General features: G+C 41.0%; 1 protein-coding gene across 8 annotated transcripts in view; it reads right to left on the reverse strand.

The window, feature by feature from the left end:
• Window positions 1-19,294, reverse strand: part of FGFR2 (fibroblast growth factor receptor 2) — a 109,876-nt gene that overhangs the window by 69,995 nt on the left and 20,587 nt on the right. For all 8 annotated transcript variants that reach the window (XM_019502929.1, XM_019502928.1, XM_019502925.1 and 5 more), the window contains one exon: window positions 11,090-11,259. In XM_019502929.1, coding sequence (XP_019358474.1) covers window positions 11,090-11,259 — 170 coding nt within the window. The remainder of the gene's footprint in view (window positions 1-11,089; window positions 11,260-19,294) is intronic.

Raw genomic sequence — 19,294 nt, forward strand, 5'->3', positions numbered from 1 at the left:
TAGAAGATATAGCGATACTGGCAGTAATTACGCATCTAAAAAAACCCTAAACCAGGGGTTAAAGCTTTTAGGTACATAATTCTACTTCTCCAGTTACTATATTGGTACTTATCCGACAGACAGGACAACTAATGTTTAACATTAATATTGATTTCCATGCAGGTTTTCATTCACACTTGTGAGAATAATAAAATGCCTAGGCCTGGCATTTTCCATAATGTAACAGTTAGCAAAGCCAAGAGTCCTTGACAGAGCACTGTGCTGTCACCGAGTTATTAGCTACCAGAAAATAGTCAGTTTGGTTATTAGTGCTTAAAAAAAAGGTCAAATCCTGGAAAAGACTCCAAATCTATGTAAAGCCCTGAACGGTAACCAAGCCTCTCAGAAAGATCACAGAATTATGGGGACAAAAAACCTTCAGCTCTAGTTTACAACAGTCATCACCTAATTGAGCTGCTCAACAACTGGTGAGCTTTTGGACCTGTGGATTCGTAGAATCACAGAAAATCAGGGCTGGGAGGGACCTCAGGAGGTCATCTAGTCCAACCCCCTACTCACAGCAGCACCATCCGCAACCAGATCATCCCACCCAAGGCTCTGTCTAGCCGGGTCTTAAAAACCTTCAGGGATGGAGATTCCACCACCTCTCTGGGTAACCTGTTTCGGTGTTTTACTACCCTCCTAGTGAGAAAAAGCTCCCTAATATCTAACCTAAACTCCCCTTGCTGCAACTTGAAACCATTGCTCTTTGTTCTGTCATCTGCCACCACTAAGAACAGTCTAGCTCCAACCTCTTTTGAACCCCCCTTCAGGTAGCTGAAGAATCCCCCCATAGTCTTCTCTTCTCCAAACTAAATAAGCCCAGCTCCCTCATCCTCTTCTCATAAGTCAGGTCCCCCAGCCTCCTCACCACTTTTGTTGCCCTTTGCTGGACTCTCTCCAATCTGTCCACATCCTTTCTGTAGTGGAGGGCCCAAAACTGGACACAGTACTCCAGATGTGGCCTCACCAGTGCTGCAGAGAGGGGAATGATCACTTGCCTTGATCTGCTGGCAACACACCTACCAACGCAACCCAGTATACAGTTAGCCTTCTTGGCAACAAGGGCACACTGCTGGCTCATATTCAGCTTATTGTCCACTGTAACCCCCAGGTCCTTTATTGCAGAGCTGCTGCCCAGCCAGTCAGCCCCCAGTCTGTACCGGTGCATGGGATTGCTCCATCTTAGAGGTGCAGGACTTTGCACTTGTCCTTGTTGAACCTCATGAGATTTCTTTTGGCCCAATCATCCAATTTGTCTAGATCACTCTGAATCTTAGCCCTACCCTCCAGCATATCTACCACTTCCCCCAGCTTCGTGTCATCTGCAAACTTGTTGAAGGTGCACTCTATGCCATCTTCCAGGTCATTGATGAAAATATTGAACAAAACTAGCTCCAGGACCGACCCTAGGGGCACTCCACTTGATACCGGCTGCCAAGTAGAGATCAAGCCATTGGTTACTACCTTCTGAGCCAGATGCTCCAGCCAGTTTTATATCCACCCTACAGTCCATTCATCCAGCCCGCACTTCCTGAGCTTGCCTGCAAGAATGTTGTGGGTGACCTTATCTTGGGAGAGTCTTGTTAAAAAATCAAGGCATGTCACATCCACTGGCCTCCCTGCATCCACAAAACCAGTCATTTCATCATAGAAGGCAATCAGGTTGGTCAGGCATGACTTACTGACTGTTCCTAATCACCTTCTTTTCCTCCAGGTGCTTCCAAATGGATTCCTTGAGGATCTGCTTCATGATTTTTCCAGGGACTGAGGCGACACCAACCAGTCTGTAGTTCCCTGAATCCTCCGTTTTCCCTTTCTTAAATTTGGGCACTATGTTTGTCCTTCTCCAATCATCCAGGACCTCTCCTGATAGCCATAAGTTTTCAAAAATTATGGCCAGTGACTCTGCAATCTCATCAGCCAACTCCCTCAACACCTTCAGGTGCATCCCATGTGGTCCCATGGATTTGTATATGTCCAGCTTTTCTATATAGTCCCTAACCTGTTCTTTCACCACTGTTGGCTGCTCACCTCCTCCCCAAACTGTGCTGCCATGTGCAGTAGTTTGGGAGCTGACCTTGCCTGTGAAGACTGAGGTGAAAAAGGCATCAAGTACTTCAGCCTTTTCTGCATCCTCTGTCACTGGGTTGCCTCCCCTATTCAGTAACGGACCCACACTTTCCCTGATCCTCCTCTTGCTACCGACATACTTGTAGAAACCTTTCTTGTTAACCTTCACATCCTTTGCTAGCTGCAACTCCAATTGTGCTTTGGCCTTCCTGACTTCATCTCTGCATGCCCAAGCAATGCTCTTATACTCTTCCCTAGATATCTGTCCAAGTTTCCACTTCTTATAAGCTTCCTATAAGATTCATGATGAACATAAAACCACTGACTACCAGCCTCTGTTAATGCCATCCACAGCAGTACTATGAAACTCAGCTGAATCCTGCATGGGTGCTTATATGTGCTTACATGAGTGCTTATATGTGCTCTCTTGGCTTAACATATCAGAGCAGTGGAAAAGTACTTGGAACCTATCATGGCAATGAAACCAGCTCAGCATTTGCCCCCAAGAAAGGAATTTAACTGTTGCAGAAAGCCTGCACAAGACCTATGCACCTTTTAATGGACTACAAGACAGATTCAGACGATTTACAGGACTTGTACTGGCTCTATACAAAGTGTTTAATGTCTTCGATATGAATAAAAATGTTATGCAGCAACATTACATATTTACAATTACTCCATGGCATAAGAAATGTATAGCAATAAATATTATGCTCCATTTTTACAGTGCAAAAGCAACTTTCACATTACGTGTTTGCGGAGGGGTGGATATTGCTGTAATACTGCCAGAGAATGATGGCAGCAATAGCCATGCATTTTGGATGCTTTACAGCTTTATGACTTATATCAGGAAGAAGGTTCATTGAAAGTTATTTCAGCTTTTTGTTTTTCCAAGTTTATTTTTTTGGACTGTTTCTTAGAATATAGTGTTTTCAGACTATCTGAGAGCAAAACAGGAGGGATATACCGTAAGCATGTGGGGGAAAGCCCCTCATCTCTTATTTACACACAAGGAAACCTCCTTAAATACACTGTCTATTATTAAACTGCTTCCAAAAGCAACATATGCTCAATAATGGAAACCAACTATGAAGTGGATTGAATGCAGCCAACACTGAGTGCGATTATAAAACACTTGATCTATTCTCTATGAGTCCCATGTCTTCACTGGCTCTAAATGTCTAGCAAACATCATCAAACAGGGCCCCAAACAGTTCACCCAGAATCCCTCTGTCACCCACTCTCTCAGCCTGTTGCATATGATTAGTGTGGTCCCACCTTTCATGAGGTTCAAACTAGACCAGGTTGCCCTGCACCTCATCTGCATATACATTTTGGAGGATCCCAGGACTCATAACAAGAACACCTGGTTCCAGTATCTGGAGTACACACACATACTGAACAGTGCTGGGCTGTGGGGTCACATGGTTTGAAATGCTGTTGACTCTGATGGCGTCCAGTACAATGAACTGTTTGGTAAATTATGAGCCTCAGTTGTGAACTAATATCACACCGTTTGTACTAACTATTACTTCTCAGCCTCTTGAAGGCTCCAGCTCAAGTGTAGCCTATGCTCACCTGGCAAGCGAAACACTGTGACAACAGAAGCAGTCTTCCTAGCCACCCCAGGGAAGACCACTATCCTAGCATGGGGATAGTACCTGCCAAGGTAATGTATAGTAAGCCTCCCACTTAGCTGCTGGAGTGGAAAGGTCTTGGCTTTAAGCCCACTTTATAGAAATGGGAGACTCCTCCCTGGCTTGCCCTTGGGGCCTTATGGTTGAAGGAAGCAAAACTCAGGGGCATCCAAACCACAAGCCTCTAGGCTTGGGCCTGCAAGTAGGATGCCCACCAAAGGTTTTGGAACCATCTGAAGCCCCAGATGGGGGTGGAGGATGTTTGCCAGTAATAGGGCCACTTATGGTTCTGGGCTGACTCTTGGATTTGGAATTTGTTTTGGCTAATTTGGCTTTAAATATGGAAAATTTAATAATAAAAACCCCACCCCTATCACTTCTCAGTCTCTTGTGGGCTAAGATCAAGTGTAGGGAGTATCTGAAGTCCCAAACTAAAGTGTTTGGGATGGAGAATGCTTTTCTATAGCATCTGAGGGCATCTGAACTCCGAGACCACCAGGGTCTGCACATAGGACACCTGGCAATGGATTTGGAAGCATCTGAAGCTCCCTGGTGATAGGTCTGGGACAGAGGATGCTCGCTGGTTGTAGCATCGTACATGGTGTTTAGAATGATTGAGTTCTGTCTGCTCACTCAACAGGGTTTGCAACAAATGAGTTCTCAATCAATGTGATTTGGAACTGATTTGGCTAATTTGACCTGGAACATGAAATTTATTATAAAACAATAAGCAGATACAAATGTGCTCCTTAAAAGTGCATTTCCAGAGTACCTTTGCTAAAACTTGCAGTAGCGTCAAAAAAGGTAAAAATGTATCAGTTGTAGATGAACTAAGTCTATGGGTACTATATGCATGTACACTTATTTCAAGGTCAGTGTTTTCACTTACGTGCTCAAGGAGAGCAGGGTCTAACAAGAAGGTGGTGGGGGGAGGAGGGGAAGCTGCTGAAGGAAGAAGTTGGGTGACAGAGGATAAAGGAACTACTTAATACCCCAAATTAATTGTCTTGCTGTAACAGTGGGAGAGGGACAAATTCAAGGCATAACTCCAATGGTTAGGGTTTATATCTAGAAAATTGTAACAAATTTATAATTTTTCCCATATATAGAATCTAATTATGGGGGGGTCATATTCAGAGTTGTCTCCTATTCAAGTAAATATGGTATTGTAGTTTAGCAAAAATAACAGCTACTGAAGTAATTCATTTGGGAAGAAGGTAATCAAGGAGATAATGTTTGATAAGATAGCTCACTGTGGACATATCCGAAGTTAATATTAAAAAGCAACAGTGGAAATTCCTCTCTCATACCACACATATCATGGAAATAGTATCTTCTCAGACCCACAACTTAAGTCTCTTGCAATAAAAATAAGTAATTGCTATGGATGCCCATAGCATTTATTTATTGTTTACTATTTAAATGAGGGAGTGCCAGCGTGCAGGGAGCCTATGCAGGAGCAACGGCAATGATTCTCAAATGTTAGGTACTTTTTCTTCCTTTCCAATTTAATGCTTTCTTGTCAATTTTTATCCTGCCTGCTATAATCTAGTGATTTGTCCCCGAAGCCCTACTTTATGTGAAATCCCTTAAAGTTATTTTAGAACATGCCAACAGGTGCCAAGACCATAACTGGCTTTTTTGTTCTTTACTATATCCCTTTCAATGTGTCGCTCCCTCATCCCAAGGGCATACAGTATTCCAAATACATAGTATATAAAAGGATTATCCTATCACTAGTATGAAATGTGTTCGACATGTAACTTTACTACAAGCTGATATTTAATGTGCAATCTGCTATTATGCTTAGCATCATCTTGGTTTTTTGCATTCTAAGTATTAACTGTTTATAGGTCTATGCTTTGCAGTATGTGTGTTGAATATAATTAATTTTCTTTCTATACACTGGAGTTTTTATTAGGTTGCACTTTCCCCTACTTTCTCTGAAACTATAATTAAAGTGAAAATAAAATTTAAGACAAATCTTTAATGACTACAAAAGATATTCAGCCTAATTAAATGAGGGGCTATTTTTCCTATCCCAACAGCTATTTGTTTCTTGCTATGCTAATATTCCTAGCCAGTAAATTCAGTTTTTTAAACAGAATCCTACCAACAAACCACTATCTCCACTACTAGGTTGTCTAAACTGTTTCCAGGCTGACAGAACCAAAAAATAGGGAGAGAGCTGATCAAAAAAGTGGGATTCTTTCTTCAGCAGAAAGTTTTGACATTTCAGCGGGGGACAGGGGCAAAGGAAAAAAAAAATCAAATGTTTGGCTAAAAGGTGAAAATGTCTATTAAAAAAAAATTGTGTCTCCTCATTCAAGTGTTTAATGCCCCACTCTCTTCATGAGCCTGGTTCCCTGGCTACCGTTTCCCATGCAACACCAGTCTCTCTTCTTGCTCAGGCAGTCTAGCGCATAGCGTACCCCACCATACATCGTAGGTTATATATTCTAGTTGGTGACCCCAGCTCATAAGGAAGAATGTGAGCAAGTAAAAGCCCAGCTACAAAATCACGAGACCCTGTGAGCAGCAATCCCAAATCAGAAACCTTTCAGTTTGTGGATACTTTGTTTCTTGAAAGAAACATCACTTTTTTAAAGAAACCTGAGACTTCACAAAAACGTTGTTTGGCCAAAGTTCCAATTTCCCATCTAAAATCAGTTTCCAGAGAAACATTTTGACCAGTCCTCTCATTAAAATGAAGATTACTACCACAAAACCAGACTACAGTGCATTAAAGGGTAAAAAAAATACGCGGGGAGCCCAGGAGCCCTAAAACAATGAAAGCATCATGTAAAGTGCTCTCTCTTTCCCTTGACAAAATCAGCAACAGACCAAAATGGAGAAGGGAAGAAAAAGACAACCGTAGTGAACAAACAATTAAAATGGTTCACAAAGACAAATTCTATATTCTTTATGATGTGTCTCTTACCCTGTATGGATAGACTGGGGGGGGAAGACAAATTTTCTATTTAAGAAAAGAAAAAAAATCCTGCAAAAAAAAGCAAAACTTGTTCCCTAAAGAGGTTTTGCCAAATTCTAGTCGCAACCCATTACTGGGCTAGAGCTGCCCCATAGTTGGGACAACTCTGTTACATAACATTTTTTAGACCCTGCTTGATCTTCAGCCATCAGCCAGACTTCTGCAAGATGATGTCATTATCTCCACATACCGGATGTGAATGCAGGCAAGTATCAAGCAGAGATGGGCCTATGACATAAAACTACAGACCCAGATTTCCAAGAGTGTCATTCTGCCCATGATAAATTTGAGTTGGTAAATAAGGGTTTGGGTTGATATTTATATCCTAGAAACATTTGGGTGGGAGGTTTCAGATACAGAGATTAAAACCAAAATGCAAAGTGAACAGAGGTTGATCCCAAATGAGCACAGCACTGTATGAGAAACTGTGATGGTATACGGTAGGTCAGGCACCATAGAAACTAACTGGTTCAGAGGGCTTTCACAGAATCAGACTGACAATCTGATAAACTCTTCATTTATCCTTTATTTACAGGAAGGGAGAGGAGAGGAGAGGTGAGGCTGCAGGGATGCAGCTTATCAAACCTCAGATGGGGAAACAAACACCTGTTAATGCAGTAGCAACTGAAAGATGTAAATTTGTTTTCTGGGTGGTATATAGACATGTGAAGAGCTTGTGACCTCTTAAAGGGTGTGTAAGGTACACAGTGAAAAATCATAAAATCTTTTCAAGTGACCTTGCAAATATTACAGTCATTTTAGAGGCGACAGAAGAGAACAAAAAGGTTTGGAGAAGCATAAAAGGGTCCATTTTTCTTTGATACATGAACTCTTGAATATATCCTGAAAACATACAAGTTTCAATTTCCAGGAATTTAAAAGGCAGAATTAGTCACTGGGGAGGAATTCCTTCTGGAGTCTACCTCTCTTCACAGGCACCCATTCTGCTATCCCTCTGAATGAAAATCGACTCCCCGCAGCCCCCAATCAAAGGGACAAAGTGCTGTAGGCTGCTATCTGATTGTGATAAGAGAGAGCTAAAAGAAAACAATAGATTCCTTAGTTCAAGAGAGAAAGAGAGATACAGAGGTGGCTGAAGGATTAGTGAACAATGTTGCGTTTTCCTTCCTCTGGTTTGCTCTTTATAGCTGTGTAACTGGCTCTTCCAAGAGCGTTAGGCACTGAATGCAATTTCAACTGGCAACAATGTACCTGTGAAAGTCCTGTCCTGACCATTGAGGCCTTGAATACTGGGCACCCTTAATATTAAATTCCATAGTAGAAACACGTAACATATATTTTTCATCCTGGCATTCAATACAATTTACAGAACTCAATACAAGGTGCTGCTAAATCTGGCTGGAAATTAACCCATCTAAAAAGATCCACAACTTTCAAAAAGATATCAGATTCACCCAAAGAACCTCGTCTGCCTATGTCCTTAGATGGACATGGCTACAACCTACACAGCTTTCAAAATGTTTTCTTTCCCTGTTGAACTGCTTAGAAACAAAACCCGCCAGAGTTTTGAGGACTTCATATTGTAACATTTATTCTTACTCAGTGACACTTAAGCAAGAGGTAGTTCATGTATTTACTCAGAAAACCAAGAGAAGCTGAGATAAAAGTAGTTATCAAAAGTAAAAATTGCATTTATTGAAGGATGGGAATGGTAAATCGGTGCCTCCAAACGATTTCATAATTCAAAATACATTTGCAATGAGAAACACACACACACAAAACCCTGTTTTCCTATCTTAAGATAGGATATCATGATTTAATATATATTGCACCTTGTCTTCCTAGCTTTAGAAAGTATATTTGCAATTTCCTTCATTTTCTCCTGATCTCTGTACGTGCAACTTGCATACAAATTTACCCAATATAAGGTATGCTTATAGCTTAGTACAGCATAAAAATACCAGAGCTGGTTCTGAATGAGCTAACTTGGATACCAGACACAGCAGAGAGCTTCAGGCTCATTTACCCTGCTAACAAAAGTAATTCATATAGAGCCAGCTCCGATATCTTCACTCTGCACCACAGAATGCAATTTCAGGATCTGTGTATCCCTGACATGAGCTGTAAAGTGTTTAAACAATGGCCCCATTAGTACTGAAAACAGCTACTACTGTATTCCAGGACAGGATTAGTTGTTTTTTAATTGGCTTCATTTTTTTCTAACAACTCTAGCAAGGTGTAAACCACTGAATTGTAGCCAATTCATTAACACTCTTGTGTTATGAAAGGCAGAGGATGTTGCCAGGTGTACATAAGCAACAACAATTTATGGAGTAAGCAAAGAGATGGAAAAGTCTACTTAGATAATTAATGTCCATTTGGGAAAAATTTCTGGGCTTTACTCTGTCCAAACACAAATGTCGGAAAAATTGACACTTTCTACAGTAAATCTGGTTAGAAAAGGAAAAGGAGAGCCTGAAGCTTGCCCTCCTTAGCCCTGGAAAACACATTTTAATAGGGAGGATTTGAGTCAACAGCATGAGAGCCAAAGTGTGTGCTTGCTTTGGTGAGACCCTTAAAACACTACATCTTAATAACCGAGGCAGGTAAAGCAAAAGGAATAAAAGGAGGTAACTATCAAAAGTGAGTAGGGGAGCAGTTAAGTAGCATCATTAGAACAGGGAAGAAGCCATCCCCGCTCTTGCGTTTCAGCTTTGGCTCCTAAGCTAACTCGCCCGGTCAGCTCAGAGAAGTCACTTCATTCTCTCTCAATTATTGCATACGTGCAATGTGATTAGGGTTCCTCAAATTAAAATTCAGTGTAAGGTACAGATTAAGGATGGTCAAAACCAACACAATCCCTTTTTCTTTACTGTAAAATATGAAGCAATGTAACTGCATGCTAAAGCAAAGCTTTGAAACCATAGTAATATTTTCTAATCAAAGCAATCCTCTGATGCTCTTCCAGAGATACTGGCATGAATTAGATGCAGATTGTGTTAAAGAGAAGCAAACTCCTTGACATCCACCATATATATGCCCATAATGACTCCTCCTGTGTTTCCCATCTACTTTTGTGTGCAGATCACAACTTTGCAAGGGGTTGTGGCTTCTAATATTGGTAAAAGATTATTGAGAAATACAACTTCCATCTGCACTCCCTCCACTCCTTCAGAAGCTCAAGCGGTCCCAGTGTTGTAGATTCAGTCCGAAGTCTGAAATAACTTATTAGTAGGATGTTGCCCCTGTACAGTTTAGAGAACTCTTCCCCCTTATAGGAAGTTCCAGTCAAGGAAGCCAGAGTACATCGCTCCTGTAGAGGCCAAGCTGGCTTAGAGCTAGCACAGAGCCCTTGGGCAATATGGGAATGACAACACTTAAGTAGTTGTTTGCTCTCAACCTTCACTTAGGAACAAATGTATCAACAAATCCATGTCTAACCAGAGCTCGGATAAGATAACTAAATTCTAACTTAGGGCCTGACCTAAGTAGACACCAAGAGGTTAAAGGTTATTGCAGTAACCCAGTGCATCAACTGGCCTCCATAAACCTCCCATTTAATCAGTAACTCCTAGCTTGAGCTGAAATTTTTAATCTGAAGCTATTTAAAATTCAAACAAACCCTGACAAATAATTGCTGCTACTTTCTTCCAAACTCTGCCTCCCATTTCAGTTTCACAGGCCATAAACTCTGTAGAAAATAACAACTTTTGACTTCCGAACCTCCTTTATTAAACTCCTTGTAATAAAGTACACAATTGTTGTATTTAATCAGAGAGGTGACTATCCCAGGTTGTTACAAAAGAAAGCTTTAACTGCTAAAATATCTCGTTTAAAAAGTAAAAAATAATAAAATCACAAACCCCACCCCACCACCTTCAGTTTTATAAAGTTAGGCTTCATTCAGCTTTCCAACTAGGTCTTCATATATATCCTCACCTAATCTATATTCAATGAGTTTGTATTTGGGATGGAATTAGAACACAGTTTGCAAGTCCAATAATAGCCAAAAGAAGAAGAAAATTATTTCGTGAAAGAACACAAGGTGAAAGAACCATCTTTAATTACTTTATCTGTTTCTATATCCAATCTGAAGTTCATTGCTACATCTACACGTTCATTAATGCGCTTTTGCTAACGCGCATTAAATTCAGTATCTCCACTGTGAGGTACTAAAAAAAAAATGTATTCGCCTATTGTAATGTGCTTTAGCAAAAAAGCACATGGGTTTTTTGTGATGCTTTAATGCACATTATAAACAGGCTAATGCACATTAAAGCACATGTGTAGACATGCCTGTTGACAGCCTTTCTATAGCATTCAGTAGACTCAAGATCAGGCCCCTGGCATGAATGAGAATTAACAATATAACAAAGTGGAATCTGACCTTATATCCGCCAATGCGATGTTCTTGCTTAAATTCTTTTCCGTTTTTCAACCACCGCATGCTTGGTGTTGGGTTTCCCATCGCTGGACAACGAAACTTAACGGTGTTAGCCGCTGGGACTGCATGTAACCTTTTCTCCATTTTGTCAGTATGTGTCCAGTAGGGTGCTCCTTTTTCCAGAAATAAATAAAGAAAAATAAATGAACATATAAAAGCAAGCTCCATAAGTTGTAGTGAGTTTTCTTATCAAGCCCACCTATTGCCCTGAGGCTTTATATGAATCGTTGGGTGGCTTAGAGTTAGCACATGACGGGGAGTCACACACTGTAACCTCACCATGGCAAAAGACTCACTGGACTTACACAAGTCACTTAGCACAAAACTGATCAGTGACTGAGGAAATGTAGGACTTGATTTTCACAGGACCCCAACGTTCACAGTTGCTTTTGACTTCACATGGAGTTACTGCTCCATACTCTTAGAAATCAGATACCATATTTTAGGTACTCAAAATGAAAAGGCTTTTATATATATAGTATTGAGCCTATATAAAACGGTTTCCCTATCTGTTAAAAATGAAGATGAATGTGTTTGCTTACTGGACAGCAGAGTCTAAGGAACTGTTAATATAATTCCTGTTATGAAGGCACTGTACAAACAGTAATATTCATCAGTTTATACAAGAACTACTAATAAAGTATTTACAGTGGAAACATGTTTATGAAGTCTTAACCAAAGAGCAGGAAGACAAACTGTAAGGCAGGCATTGAGGTAATTGGCTTCTTAAACCTATTTTCTAGTATTCAAGTTTCAAACCTTAAAATATATATTTTTAAGAGGACATGCTACATGCTATCAACCCAGAAGGCCATTGCATGATGAGACAAACACAGTAAAATACAATAAAAACTAATTTAACTGAAATAATTCAATGCTGAGGAACACTAAAACCTAAGGTTTGAGCTGGTTAATTATAAGGATGGTAGTCATTAGGCAAACATTGAATGGCATCTGGAATTCAGAAATGCCCCCAAATTCAGGGTTTTTCAGGCTGGGATATTTCCTAAAAATATTGCCCAAATTCTGTAGTGTCCAACAGAGAGAGACAAGTCTGCCACACACATGTACAGCAATGGCATTAAGTAGTGACTGTAACTTGAGTGCATACATACTGTTCTTTTCAAATCCACAGAAAGCCTTCTTCTAAAAGCACTTCAGATGTAAGACCCTGTCTTCAGGTAGAGCACCAACATTTTCCCTGTATATTTTTCCTTTAATTTTTAGTTAAAACCCATCACTTAGAGGTAGCTGTTTTTACTTGTTTTCTTTCAACATATAATTGGACATATTTACCACTGAAAAAAGTATGTCCATCCATGCAACACAATTTTATTCCCCATCAATTTGTTATGAAACCATACAAAGGTTAAATGCTAAATTATGAAATACCCAGGTAAAGAGTAAAAATTGTGAGTCCTTTCACAACAGACCTCAATGATGCTAGAATAAATAGTATGTACATGATGGTGTAAACCAAACTAGACATACAGACCAGAAGCTTCTGTTGCAGGCATTTTGCTTTGAGAAATATTTATATAGCAGATTATTTAAAAATATTTATACAAATCTGTACAATATCTCCTAGCCTGCATTGAATCATTTTCTTTGTTCTGTCAGGAGACTTTTTTGTCTTTCTACCATCAAAACAACATGGAAGACTCAGAATAATAAACGTGATCAAACAGTATCAAAGTCCAAATTAAAGCTATAAATATTAGTTAAATGCAGGGGCAGAGGAAAACCGTGTTTTAATTTACATCACTGAGCCAAAGGCACTGCAAGACATTGAAAAGGGAAGTAAGTTTAGACCCTGTTCATTTCTGCGTTATGACTGGCCACACTCTATGAACAGTACCTCTCGTATCTGGAATCATCAAAACAGACCTAGGTGGGTGAATGATTCACACAGCCAAATCCAAATATATAGACCCTATCCAACAACATCCTCTCTCATGTTGGTGAAGATAGCTAGCAGAGAGGTAATCTCCAATATTAACTCGGAGAGGAGTTGGACAACATCCAGAAAAAGTATGTGTTATTGTGGAAAAATAAAATAAAAATATGGAGCGTGGATTTTTAGCTGTATGTGGATGGAGCAATTGGCCAATTTAGCACCATATGTATGGAAGGTCACTTAAAAATAACCCTGTAAATTCAACCTCTAGATTTTTTCACTATTGAAGCACATCAAAGCCCCAAATATTCAGTGGACAGGGAAGCCCAACACAGCTGTACAAATTAGACATACATTTGTGAGCCTACATTTACAGCTATAGTTACTGTTGCTGCATGCTCAGACAGATGATTAGACATTCATACATCCCTTTTGGACTGCAGTCCAGAGAGATAAACATCCGTGTGCATCCGTGTGTGCGCGTACATATAAAAGAACTGCTGTTCTCTTTCTCTTCTCTCTCTAATATGTCACTTCCCAGAATTATAATCATGGTAAAACAGGAACTGGAGTTTTCAGTTGGTTTTTACCCTCTGAACGCCAGGTCTGGAACATATTTAAAGAATACTCTATACCCGTGATCCATGAAGGTCTATTAGCATCAACTAGATGAGCCATGAATACAAATTTCCCCACAGAGCTCTATCAGGGCAGTCCATTTATGAATGACACTTAACATAGCCTAGTATTTTGGCCTGGTCCTTTCCAACAGACAGTGCTACTTGAGCCGAACTGCAGAGTAGTTTCATAACTCAGTTTTAATTGAACCTCCTCACCTGTTTAAAAAAAGTAGAATCAAGATCTGTTTACCAGTAGGAAACATTAATTTCTTTTACAATGGCTTCTTCCTGAACTAAATCAGATTAGGGTGGAATTTTTAGGACTAGAGGGAATCCAGAAAATAACTTTACTTCTCTCAGCCCTGTTTCATTTCCTTCATTAGCGGCCTAGCACTCCACTATAAATAAACTCTTCCGTTGTTCAAATATTTATAGCAGTTCTTACAATCAGTGTAAACTCAGAAATCCTGAAACCCACCCCCGCTTCATATAAAAAAAATACAGCTGAACAGAAATACAAGAATAAATCCTTTAACAACCCCCCCCTGGCTCCCCCCGCAAAAGAAAACATTCCAGCAGGCCATAAAATGATGCTAAAAAACGATAAGTGATTTTTTTGTTTTAGCCCAAAGAAGCAATTAGTGTTAAAATTAATGAACTAGAAAAGCAAAGCAAATGCACACATGTAGCCAAAACATAAAATCGGGTAACTTATAAATATTTAAAATTAAACTGCAACAAGAAATTGGTAAATGATCCAAAGTAAATAGGGATGCAGTGGAAAGCTTCAATCTTTTCTAAAAATCAGGATTACGCTAACTGAACAAAGTCTCCTTCAACAAAATGAAATAGGAGGGAAAGGAATTAACTGCATCTAGCAAAAAAAAAAAAAAAGGCACTAACAACATCAAACACAGAGTTACATGAAAGCGGGAATACCTAAAAAGAATATTATACATATTCAATAAGGCAGTGCAACATAACCAAGCAAATATGGTCATTGGGCCTAATCTAGGAGCCCAGCAAACTGAAAATGCACAAGTGATCTAACTACTCAGCCACTTAAGCATATCCTTAAGCAATTAATAGGGATATTCTCCCTATTAATTGCAGAGCACCAACTCAGCAGCAGTAACATAACCGAAGGAGGGAAAGCAGGGCAGCAGCCCCAGGAGACACCTTGGTGGGGAGGTGCAAAAGCAGCCATTGCTGTTGACTGCATGATCATGCCACACAGCTGCCCTGGGCACAGAGCTCCATCCCTGTACCCCTGTCATCAGCTTCGCAGCTCACGCATGCTACGGTCACGTCCATGGCATGCACTGACTCAGGCATACAATGCGAGTGTAGGGCCAAGTGGCTGGTGATGGCCACAGGACCCCCATATCTGAATTCCTCATGGTCCCCTCCAGATTGCTATGAAGGAAGTTTCAAAGCTTTTCCTCGTATAGGATTGGACCAAAACCATCTGCAGAACACTTCCCCCAGATACTTTGGAACCAATACTGACAGGATCCAAACTTCAGTTGGGAAAACAAAGTCTGATTGTCAATATTTTTTAAAAGAGTAGTAGGTGAAGCATCTCATATTAAAATGATGAGCCTTGATTTTTCACCAGGCTGGGGGAGGCAGCAATTTTTCCAGACTTGTGGCATCCATCTTCATTTTGTGATTTCTTGAAATCAGAGAAAAAACATGGTGGTTTGTCCATTTTAACTCCTCAAGCTGTAAAAGCATCGTGAGTGGGTTTTTTGGCTTAGGGTTGGTTTGCTTATTTGTTTTTAACCAGCTCTGCTGAACCAAAGTATCCATGGGCTCCTCTTCCAAGTTATACCAATCACATACCATCTCTACTAACAAGACATTTGAAAATGCATAGCCCTATGGTTCATCTATTTAAAGCTCAGAGTGCTATCACAGCGTAAGCACTGGGTGCCCTAGTGAGAATTACTGATTGCTTTTAAAACTCTCATTAGTGAAAAAAAAATCCCACTGACCTTTCTGCATTTGACTGCCAACACATTACACTTAATCAGGCAAATCCTATACACACAAAATTGAAATAAATAAAACAACAAGCCAGAGGACCATTTTGCTAGAGCATTTTCACATTCCAGCTTTAAAGAAAAAAGGACCGAACAAATAGGAGTACAAGAGACATGCTACAGTGAAGTTTGGCTGTGAACCACCTCTAGCTGGTGACAGTCAGCATCTTCAGTGACCACATCAAAATAGCCCCAGGTCTCTAGTGCAATTGCATCTGACATTTAATTGAAGACCACTTCTACAAGACATCCAATTTTTGATGCTCCCTCAAGCAGGTTTCCATTCCATACTCTTTGATTAGTTTGAACCTTTTCATGACTGTTATCACTCCATAGACAGACAGAGCTTTTCCTTCTGGATATCCTCTGGTGTTTAATAAGGACACTGAAAGGTTAAAATATAGTCTGCTTTAAAGCAAAGGTTCATATGGCCAATATAAAACAACTTAGCTAGATTGAAATGGTTTAAAAGGAGGAGAGGGAGGAAGCAGATGCTCATGGCACTGGTCTTAGATTCAGTTCCTCTCATTGATATATAATTCAGTCCAATTTAGTAACAGCCTAATGATAACCCAGTAGCCAATGGCAATTCGTGACCCCAGTCCAGGTCTAAACAGACAGGTGTACATGTCATATGGACGATTATCCCAGGTAGTATTCATGTACTAATCAAGCGTCAAGCTGGGAGCCAGGACATAATTCTGTAAGGTGACGAGAACACTTCAACTCCCATTGTGTCAACGGTGTATTCATCATAGTGCAATCAAGCAGAAAATGACAGTGATTACATTCTCAGCATTAGGGATGAATAGCCCTGCATCGCCTAGAGGCATCCCTAAAGAACAAGATGGAGGCAAATCACTAGCACACTACAGAGGAAGGCTGAGCTGCCAAAGCTATTTTGTGAAGGGAGGACTTCATGTTAGGGCAGAATCAACCCACACTTTTCACACATCCTATCACTTAAACAAAAGCTGGAAGTAATAAAAAGCCATTCAGGATGCTGCCTGGAACAAACTTGTTCCATTGTTTTCTGACAGTCAAAATAGAAGGCAGCATATTTTGCTCTGTTTGGTACGTGCCAATCACTAAAAAGGGCCTAGAGGTCAAAATGATCAAACTGAGTTGCCAAATTTGGTACCCAATTCTACACAGTCCCGTAAATGAAGTCAGCCTGATTTTCAAAGCTTTTCAGCTCTTAAACCGCCCACCAACTATAACTGGAGTTGCATGCCCTTTAAAAATTTAGGCTTTTACTGACAAATATAGTCACCTGCCTTAGAAAACTGTGGCCACAAGAAATACATTTGTAACTGAAGAGTCATATATATAGTATTTTAAAAGGAACAACCATTTTAAAAAACAGTAAATCAAAATATCCCCCCCAAAGCTTTGTTTTATTTCTAAGTATGCAGGGTTAAGAATGCCAAGGTTTGGTTCCCCTAAAAGGCACTGCAGCCATTTCCTGTTTCATCAAATCATAATTAACATGGCAGGCCAGCTGCACTTTATCAGAATTGTTTCATCAACAAGCAACAACCTTTGAAGAGCATGACCTTTTGTTTTCAACAGCAAATGTAAAATGGCCCTAGTTATCATTTTTTACCCTTAATGAACACAGCTGTAATTTATATGCAAATTATCAGTTAAACTATCTTAGATCTACAGTGTTCAAAATGCAGCTCAGGAAACGCACGCAGTTCTTCAGGGTCCACTTGTAATGACAGGGAGGTCAGCAGGTCTGACCAGAGCTCCCCTGCTTCATTCCAGACAGAGTCACGGTCGTGGGATCAATATACTGTGCCTAACGCACACAAGGCACAGGAAGGCAAAGGTATGGCCATAATCCTCCTCTGTCCTTCACAGGAGCCAGGAAGGGGAACCTAGAAAACCTAATCCTCTGTAGGGCTACAAGACAGCCAGAGCCAGCCTTAATGGTGCCCTGAGATAACTTGTATTTTGGCATTTCCCCCCGCCCCCCTGGTGCTGATGCTGCCCCCCCTCTACTGTCAGCAGTGCTGCTGCAGGCAGGCAGGGGCACAGGGCAAAGTCCAGCAACAAAGCAGAGTGGCATGGTGTGCCAGGCAGGAAGCTGAAGGTGGCAGGGTGAGCTGGGCTGAGCACCCCTACTCCTGCCTGGGGTGAGGCAGGAAAGCCCATTGCTGTGAGCACGGCCTTGCCGCTCACAACGGCAGCCTGGGCGGTTGCACCACATCGCCCAGTCCAAGGATCGGCTCTAAAGGCTCTGCAGGGTCCTGCTCACCCAGCAAGTGCACATTGAATCCTGAAGTTTGGTTTAACGTATGATCGCTTCAAAAGTTTGCATGGAGATCAAGTGCAGGTGGGAAAGCCTCAGGTAGCCCTAACATCTCCGTAACCTAACCAGCATCTCACTCCAAAGGGAAACTTGTTCTAGCCTTCCAACACCTCAGGCAGCTATCTTCAAACTGCTTTTCAACTCATATTTTCTATCTCAATCACAGCATTTGGGTGCAAGATAAAAATATTAAAAGGGAACAAGGAACAAAGCATACGGGTTGGAGGATCCCGGGTACACTAGTTTCAGCCCATGTTCAACTTGCTGAAGTCGGCAAAGGTACCAAACCCTGAATATAACCTTAGAGTTCACACAGCTCTGATACTGCCAAACTGAGTTGCAGCACTACCACAATCATACCCTGCATTGGCATCTTTCATTATCTGGCAGGGCTGGTTCACCAGACAAGTTCAGGACCTTTTCTTGACTCAACTCTTTAAGGCGGAGTCCCACTACCTTACAGAAGGGTTGTCTAAGTGGCATCATACGAGGGGTTAATTGCGGCCAGCAGGACTTGTCAGTGCCCTTGCTGGAGTTACTTCACTGGTGCAGCTCTGGAAACCAGGGGCAAAACACAGCTATCACTATCCCCCCTTACCCCATTGCCTGCCACCAGATTTGGGGGCCTTGGTTACTAATGGCAACATAAATCGATGGCAGAGAAAAGTGGGGATGAGATAGGCAGTGGGAGCACTCAACCCCTGGTTTTACAGCCATGCCAACAAGCTGCTAGCCCGCAGCTGGAGATAGGTCTCCTGTGTGGAAACCTTGTTAAAAAAAAAAAGAGAGAACTCTAGTGCTGGCTTGTCTGTCTGACTGAGGATGCCATTCCCCCGTACTTTAAAAAGTTTCTGTTTTTTTACCCCCCGCCCCCGTGTTAAGAGTTTTTGATATGCAAAGCCATCACTGACCATCCTTTTTGAGCAGTGGGAATACAAGTGACCCTTGCTAATCTGCACAATCTATCAATGGCAGCCTAAAATCATCACAAGCCTTTCACCCTCCTCTCAGCAAAGATTTATTAGCAGTGGCTTATAACAAAGCCTCATATTACAAGAGCATCACTTGTGTGACAAAAATATATACCTAGACATTTGTTTTTGCTCTGAAGAGGAGTAAATACGAGTAAGTCGCATGTGTTAAGTAAACAGACAAAGCATGCTATTCTGTGCATTTTCCATTTGCCGGCTCTACCCATTGCCAAAATTCATTTATTCACAGCAATTCTCCCCCAGCTTTAGTGCAGATTGAAAGGCTGCACTGTACTTA

The sequence above is a fragment of the Gavialis gangeticus genome, unplaced genomic scaffold, assembly GCF_001723915.1.
Source record: "Gavialis gangeticus isolate Ggan-Ray unplaced genomic scaffold, GavGan_comp1, whole genome shotgun sequence".
In the NCBI taxonomy this organism is placed as follows: Eukaryota; Metazoa; Chordata; order Crocodylia; family Gavialidae; genus Gavialis; species Gavialis gangeticus.